Source organism: Camponotus vicinus, unplaced genomic scaffold (assembly GCF_025532165.1).
Source record: "Camponotus vicinus isolate PSW18456_S1 unplaced genomic scaffold, iyCamVici1.0 SCAF_5, whole genome shotgun sequence".
Taxonomy (NCBI): Eukaryota; Metazoa; Arthropoda; class Insecta; order Hymenoptera; family Formicidae; genus Camponotus; species Camponotus vicinus.
In genome coordinates this window covers 16928202-16936522 of record NW_028141977.1, presented here as the reverse complement: position 1 = coordinate 16936522, position 8321 = coordinate 16928202, and the positions used below count along the sequence as shown (strand labels likewise).

The window sequence follows — 8321 nt, the reverse complement described above, 5'->3', positions numbered from 1 at the left end:
TTGCGATAAAGCCGACTCCTCGACGTTCGCTGATTTACGATGTGGAATATCGTTTGAATAAATTATAATGCATTTTTTGCTGACATCTTCTCGATCGCATTATTCCTTGAAAATTAATTATTGCAATTTATCCTTCGATCTATGCAAAAGAATTTTTTTATTCGCACCATCGTCTTCATACATCTTCGAACAAAAACGTTTTCGTTTCGCAGAAAGAGATCATCGCAAATTACTCGCGATTCTTCGAAAGAAAATAACGTAAATCGTGCTTTCGTTCGTGCTTTTTTTTTATCGTATCGAGAAGTAAAACTCGTCTGTGCTCGGCGCGATTTTAATTGAAAATAACATTTCGATCCAGTGCAGAAATGACAAAGTAAGATACATACATTCCGTACTTTCGCACATATCCACTCGCGTTCAATCCGAGCAGACGGACGGAGAGATCGCGAGTATACCGAGTATAGCGGTCACTTGGAGTTCGAGTTCGAAGGATAGTAGTAAACCACCGCCGGGGCCGGTAGCTGCCAATGTGCGGCGTGGAGTTCGATCAGCTGGAGGAGCGTCCGCTTGACAGGAGGCAACGTCGTCTCCTCCGCCAGGAAAGCGTCGCGCACGCCGCCGAGCAGCTGCTGCAGCTGCGCGGGTAGTTCTGCGGCCAGGTCCTTACCGATGCACGTGAGGATGACAAACAGGCAATTCGTCTATGGTACACAAGTGTAATTAAAGAAATAAATTAATCTCCTACTGTAATTACTTTTTATTGAAAAAATCAAATATTCAAGAAAATTAAAGTTCAAAAATAAAATAAGTTTATTGGCAAATTTTATCTTCGATAAAGTTTCTTATTTATTAGTCATAAATAGATTTATAAACTTGATTCATGCTTTCACTGAAGACTATGAATTTTGAATCAATCTGAGAATCGAATCATAATAAATTTTAGCTCAGTTAGATCAACTATTATAAATAAAAATTAAGAAATGATCAAAAGATAAAAATTAATTAACATTTCTTTAGAATTAAAAATGAAGAAATGTCAGGGACAAGTTATACAATCGGATAAATTCCTTTTTATCATAGAATACTTTGTATGTGTCATTAGTCAGTTAATTTTCGAGGTCTTACCTCGGCAAGCGAGTTAATGACGGGTGGTTGCAGACAATCCTGGCAACATTTCCAAAGCAGCGTGAGGAGCACGCGCCCGGGAGGAACGCCCTCTTGTTGCGTCTTCAGCTGTAGCTGCCGTCGCTTTAGCTGCAATTACGCGATTATGCACGTGTATGCGGGTACAATCAAGCATGTTTTTGCCGTCGTAATATGCGGTAAGAGCGATAAGAAAAAAAAAGATTTACAAATGTGAATTATTAAAACAAACGCGCGGAGTCAAATTTTTACATTAAATCGAAAGGACTGATCCGCTTCTTTTATTACTCGGAGAATCATTAAAGATAAATGCCTTGACGAATCGGTAAACGTTTCTTACGGAGAGATAATATACATATATGTGTACAATGAATAATGATGCAAAAAAAACAACAAATTGTACGGGTAATTATACCTGGCAATACATCTCGTTGAGAAATGTCATAAAGGCCGAGTATCGATAACAGGTCGTATTATCGTATAATAATCTAGCGCGATCCTGATACCACTGCTGACAGGTATTTAGCAAGGATTCCAAAAAAGTTTCCTTCGTTTCTTTCTGTACAATGCACATGTAAAAATTTAAATTAAATATACATTTCTTATTATGTATATAAATCACACATATATACGTATATACAAATTATAAGACTATCGTTTAAATTTAAAACTATTGAAAGAGAAAATAAAATTACAATTTTTACACACATATAAAATAAAAAATAAAATAAAATAAAAAATGCGAATAACAGCAATATTTAATCGTAAATGACTATATTTTTTTAAATAATATTTATTTGTTATTAAAAATTATAAAATAAAATAAAAATCTAATTCTTCAGATTTTTTCTTATCTCTATTTCTTGTATAGTTTGTGAAAAGAAAAATATATTGGTAGCCGAAACGAGAATGTTCGATCAATGATTTTTTTTACAAAGAAGAAGAATTAAAAGATATATAACAACCTCTATAATTGTGATGCAAACTTTAGCTGCCGGTTCGGCATATTTGCGACTTCCCACTACCCTTTCCAGGATATGCCGCACTAGTTCCATCAATGTTCTCGCGTTTAAAAGATTCGGATCTGTCAAGAAAATTATCAATTATTCAATTTTTTCTAACTGCTAAATAACATTTTTTTATTAAAAATTTCACGCAATCATCGATTCATATATTTGCCCATTTTTGTTACTAATTCGTATTCTTAGATTATGTTATAAATAAAGTCTACATATGTACTATTCGAGATTGGAACAATACTCAAGTTTACTCAAATCTTTTTAACTTAATATATTCGAACAATAGGCAGATTTTATTACCTTCTATCGCTCGCAAGAGTATATCTTGAACAGGTGAAGGAAATTTTCCGAGTTCGGAAGCATCTGCAATGTTGAATGCCTTAGCAGTTAATACATCTGAATTCAAGCTCTTGGGACGCTTCAGACCATAAGTGGATACAAAGGTATGCGACTTAGTAAGCTTGCCTGGTTTTACGGAATTCGTCCTGACTTCGTTTTGATCTACGTTGAAGTGTACTCTATTTGTAGCCTGATGAAAAAAAAATTTTCAATTAATTTTTGTAATCAATATTCGAGGATTTCAAGAATATTGAAAATGAACCGTTGATTTTACGTTCAATACAAATTTTTTTCACCTCTGATATATGCGGTATCTTGTATTCCAGAATTTCCTTGCATTCTACTTACGTGTAAGATGTTTCCACTGGATGCGGACGTGTCCAAAGGATGGGACTGACGTAACGTAGAATTCGTTATCGAATGATGGCTACTTTGAGAATAACGAGGTGAGAGTTGATGTTGTTGCTGCAGAGGATGCTGCAGCTGTTGTTGAGCATAGAGATATCGGTGAATATTACCACTCGACTTGCTGTGCTGTATATAATACGTGGAGCGCTCGGATGCGTTAATTCGAGACCTGTTTATTCATATTATTTATAAGATTAATCTAAAGAATCCTATTTAAAATTTTATAAAGTTTCGGCCATCGTGGAATCAATCATTTCATCGAAAAATATCTCATATTAATATATTACTGTTAATATAATAGCAGTACTAATAATTTAACAATAAAACGATAAAAAGCTGCAAAATTTTAAGAATATGTTGCTATTAATTCCTACATGAATAATTAAAATGTCTGGAAGTGTGATTATTCCAGAGTTAATGATTATTATGGCTTAACAATTTATTGAAATAATTCGAATTATCAAAGACTTTATAATATATATCAAGGCGAAAAATTTTAACATACTGGTATTTTATTTTTGTTATTGTTTTATATTTTGTATTTTTAAATGTAGACTATTAAAAATTTGAACTGCTTTGGAAAATGAAAAGTGGTAATAAAACAAAAATTTCATATGGCAATGTTTCTTAAATATAGTTCATTGGTTCACACTCACTTAGAAAGATGTGAATCGTTTTGCTTCATAGTAAATTCCTTGGCGTGCACGTTTAAACGGAGATTAGTGACGTTCGCCGTGGTCCCTTCCGCTCTCCCACCTAAAGGCGACCATGAAATCAAACAATGACGTGCATGTGCAATGACACATTGGCTTACGCATTTGTCACCTAAAGCAAGAAAGTACAAACCTGGGGGTCGATATATTTCTAGGGACGGTTTGGACTTGGGAGTAGATAAGTTAGTGCTTCCTTTCTGCGGAACCGCATCCCTCATCTAAAGAGAACAAAAAAAACACATCTTATATAGAAAGAAAAATACTAATGTCTTCTCGAAAGCTAAGTGTGTATTATGAGCCTGAGACGGGGAAAAATTTTTCTTCCGCTACAAAATCGTGCAACGAGACGATAATTGAAAATAATTGCGTCATTTGTATCATTGAAAGCTAATATTAACTTTTCAGATTCTGTTGCCACTTATGCAAATGTAAAACGTAGGTAAGATGATTCACCCAAAACGTAAGAAAGTAGGAATGCTAGTGGGAGTGTTGCCTCGTTTTGATTTTTAATAACCATAATTATACATATATATTTAGTTTCATTTCATCATATTTTATTTTAAACATAATAACGAAAAATATACTTGCTAAAATAGAATAATAACGTAATGTTTTTAAGTGTACGATATATTGTATTTTATATCTCAATAAAAATAATTGTAATTAAAAAATAATCTAGCGTTGATATAATAGACACTTCAATAGTAATGAAAATTATTTTTAAAGAATATATTTTATTAGAAGCCGTTAAAAGTTGCAATATTTTAGAATCATAATTCTTAAATCCATTATTTTTTAAGATTTTTCAAGATCAACTTTATATAACAGAACAATCTAATATCAAATAAAATTTTTTCTTTTCTGACAGAGAATTCGATCTTCGATTTTTTTTTTCGTCAAGAATGTCTTCATCGTTTATTGGCAAGTCTAAGTCCTTGATTACAAAATCTAAAGTTTCAAAATAATACTTCTAATCCAGCGAAATCTTGGCATTCACCTCTCACATTTGTAAACATTATATTGCATGTGCATTATTCACTATGTGTATAACTATGTATATAAGAACGTGTCCACCGCAAAGAACGCATATAAGTATATTTTCTCATTGTAATGCACATTACAATAAATGCAACGCTTTGACTAAATGTGCAGAGACTCGTTATAATAACAAGTCGCGAAGCACGCGGGATAAACGTGTCATAAACGATACACATCGTGGACACGGCATTAAGTGCGTGGGTTTAATATACGCACCAATCTATTTTCACGGACAATTTCATATTATGAGAACATTAATTTGAAAATATTACAAAAAATATAATAGGTCATATTAAATTAGCTTGCCTCTCACTGTCTCGTACATAATTTTTCTCAAAAATAAAACAAAATCTCAAAGTAAAACATATTTCATCCAAATTTCTTATTTCACATCCCATTTCAATTATCGCAATGTAAAATTAATTTTTAAAATTTCGAAAAGAGGCATTTTAGAAATTTATACTTGAATTTCTTCTTTCTTTTTTTAATTGTGATAAAAATCCGCATCATCACATACAATTCTTCATTTCACACGTGATCTTTCTATCCACTTAATTATAAGATTAATATATCCTTTTATTTCGAATCAATCATTACAAGAAATGCGTTTTTATATTAGCGTTATTTAATTATTCAATATCTATAATTTTTGGAAAATTACTTGTAATATTTTTTTCTCTTAAAATAAAATAAAATAAAATGATTTTATATATCAGATAAAAAATTAGAGGATATATATTACATATATTTTATTACCATTAATATCCCGCTCGTGACATTTGTTGACAATTGAAAATGCCCAGAAATATCGTAAATATAAAATGCCGTTCAACGTAGAACATACCGCTCGATGAATCGGAAACAGATGTTGGAACCGGTGTAATTTCGGTGAGTTGAGATTTCGAAATTACATATTTACTACCTATACTATATTTCGAAATTGATCGAGCCGTTCTCCAGCATCGGTAAGAGTTCTCAATTGACTGTCTCTGTCTGTCCTAAGCGCGGAATTAGAAAGAGATAGAGAGAATCGGTTGAGCTACACTTAACTTTAATTAATCATTACAACAATCTCTCTACGCGTTTGCTCACCGACAATCGAAAGAGGACATTCGGACCAAGGTGCGCCTCCTCTCCCACGTACAAAATATTAAAAAGAGATCAAAATTATATCGCGTATCCCAATCTTTCGGACAAGAAGCGTCAACGAGGAACGGAGGAAGAAGCACTCACAGTGAAGAGCGTGCGAGAATCATCCTTCCCAAGGTCCACAACGGAGCGGAAGCTGCGAAAATCTGTTCTCGCACACGGATCACCGGGACAAGAACACACGGGAACACACGGGAAGTTTCGGCACGCACGTGCAACACGGAGATGAATTTCCCGGCGGGGCGAGTCCCTCTTTCACGGCGAGAGGCGCGACTTTTCCGCGTCGTTGTCGTCGTCGTCGTGTCGTTAGTCGTGGTCGTCGTAGTCGTCGCCTCTTTGCTCGCGCATGCAGAGGTTCCTCTCCGATGACCGAGGACTAATAATAGCACGGCGCAGCCACGAGCGAGCGAGCATAGCGTTATATATCTCTGCGCGACGTACGTATTAATGCCACGTACGTATTAATGTATATACGTCGTTGCACCGCGCGAGGAAAGCAGATTGGAATATATCCCGGATAGACTCATCGCGACGGAAACGCGCGTCTCGACGCCTCTCGAAATCGTCGATCGAAATCGCGCGCTTTTCTCTTTCTCTCTCTCTCTCTTTCTTTCTCTTTTTATCATTTCCGCGCCACGCGACGAACCAAAAATGGTGATTGCTTTTGGTACCGGCGTCTTAAATCGGCGACCGGCGTACAGTTGAGATTCTTGGACCAATTTCGTCCAAGATTTGGAACTGGATTCGGACCAAGAGAACAAGTATAAATAAATATCAATGAACAAGCCTTAATTCATATTTTTTTAGATCTTTTATAAAATGTATAAAATAATTTTCTTTTAATAAAATTATTAAATAACACTTCTCTATGATTCTCCCGTCTATGATTTTGTGATCATATTCGTTTGCTTTTTCGCAATTTTTAATTCTCAATTTATCATGGTTTTATCATAAATGGTCGCATGAGTGTCGGTGAAATTGTCTTCGGCAAAGGACACAGATAAAGATAGCCTTCTTTCTGTAGCTTTACATTGGACCATATTTAGTGGATATAAATTTACATCTACATTCGTGCGCAGAGTGCTAAAGACTTTAACATCTCTTTTCTTACATATATATATATATATACATAAACAAGTTGCACATAAAGATACATTTCCTTTATAATTATTTTGATTTATTCCAAGGGGTTGCTATTAATAAAATATTCACAAATATTAATCATTAACATTTGCGTTAACGGAATATAAAATACATTTATTTATAAGTTTTATCTCTCTACGCTGAAGAATGAATACAAAATTCTATTCTCAATAAAATATTCTACTTTTTATAATAAATTGACTTATAATGTGCTATTATAACTTTAGTGCGTATACTTCCGTACGGTTTCTATCGTAAACGCAAACTTTAATGCATTTATTTCCATACGGTTTCTATCGTGAACGCAAACTTTGTTTCGCGTTGAAGAGAATGGATTCGTTGTCGATTCGTTTCTGCATGAAATGTCATCGAGATTTTAGCCTATTTTTACAATGTTAATGCTTTGTTTATCAGATTACAGGAATGGATTACAAAATTATAACAAATTCAAAGTAATTCGAAATTTCGCTATTGATATGTCGTATAAACAAGAAAATATAGGCTTTAATAACGCGATTTAAAAAGGGCGAGCGACAAGAAATGATTAAAAATCAATTTTAAAACCTCACATTTGCATTTTTATAGCTTCGTCTTTGCAAAAATTATGATAATGTAAACCGCCTCACCTTCGTCGTGCGAGTTGCCCGTACCATTTTCGTTGCATGTATTTGTCATCAAACACCGGATCGATCCAGCGACGTGTCAAACATTAATAGGTCTTTTCATGATGTATACGATCTGATGTAAAAACAATTCTAATTTTATATAAAAATCCACTGTTTTCTTTCTAAATATGCGTTTATAAGTTCTTCAAAATTTCAGTTATTGTGAATAAAAAGTTCAGCTAATTCCTCGCTTTATTTATTCCACAATACTTTTGTCTCTCATCAGCTCTCTTGTAATTTTGCTGAATCTTTCACCTTTTTTGCCGTCGTTTCGACGAATTATCGGTGATCGGAGGAATGTTATTAGTCCAGAATATTACTCCTACACCAATTTTGCGATGTAAATATTTCAAACTTCAACGACGAAATGCGCGATGCATTGCAATCTACGTTCGATCCGGTCGATCGATCATCTGGCGAACCGCGACCGAATCGCGTCACTCTTGATCGTTGCGTTACATCGTTTCTCGATAATTATCATGATGATTCATCTCGTTCGAAACTACGCGTCGAATGGTACTGCATGATAAACAATATTTTCTCCGGTATATTTCGTCCGTTAAAAATTGTTGTATGTAAATCGTTGAATTGGAACGAGATTTCTTCAATCTCTCGATGCAAGTCACAGAAAGTCACTCGGTGCCGATGCTGTCACGCTGATGACTGGAAATACGGCATGCACATGTAACACGTTTTAATATGCG

The 8321-nt window shown here is 34.3% G+C and overlaps 1 protein-coding gene across 8 annotated transcripts; it reads right to left on the bottom strand.

Annotated features, from left to right (window-relative positions):
* Positions 1-138: 138 nt before the first annotated feature.
* Positions 139-8269, bottom strand: LOC145971434 (uncharacterized). Of its 8 annotated transcripts, none has more exons than XM_083099063.1 (9): positions 7579-8263; positions 3756-3840; positions 3566-3665; positions 2850-3078; positions 2463-2691; positions 2109-2227; positions 1559-1702; positions 1126-1254; positions 139-701 (listed from the first exon to the last, which is right to left on the bottom strand). In XM_083099063.1, exons 1-9 carry the CDS (start codon positions 7603-7605, stop codon positions 468-470), a joined length of 1296 nt encoding a protein of 431 aa, XP_082955189.1. In that variant the 5' UTR covers positions 7606-8263; the 3' UTR covers positions 139-467. The 8 variants fall into 8 exon arrangements, with proteins under 8 accessions (XP_082955189.1, XP_082955191.1, XP_082955192.1 ...); XM_083099065.1 differs by having other exon boundaries at positions 7603-8263; XM_083099066.1 differs by lacking the exon at positions 7579-8263 and adding an exon at positions 5894-6188.
* Between the last annotated feature and the right edge of the window lie 52 nt (positions 8270-8321).

Coding starts and splice junctions, on each gene's coding strand:
- LOC145971434 (XM_083099063.1), bottom strand. CDS start 7,605: ATGGTACGGGCAACTCGCACGACGAAG. Junction 1,255..1,558: donor TCAACGAGATGTATTGCCAG/GTATAATTACCC, acceptor GCGTAATTGCAG/CTAAAGCGACGGCAGCTACA. Junction 702..1,125: donor TCATTAACTCGCTTGCCGAG/GTAAGACCTCGA, acceptor TGTGTACCATAG/ACGAATTGCCTGTTTGTCAT.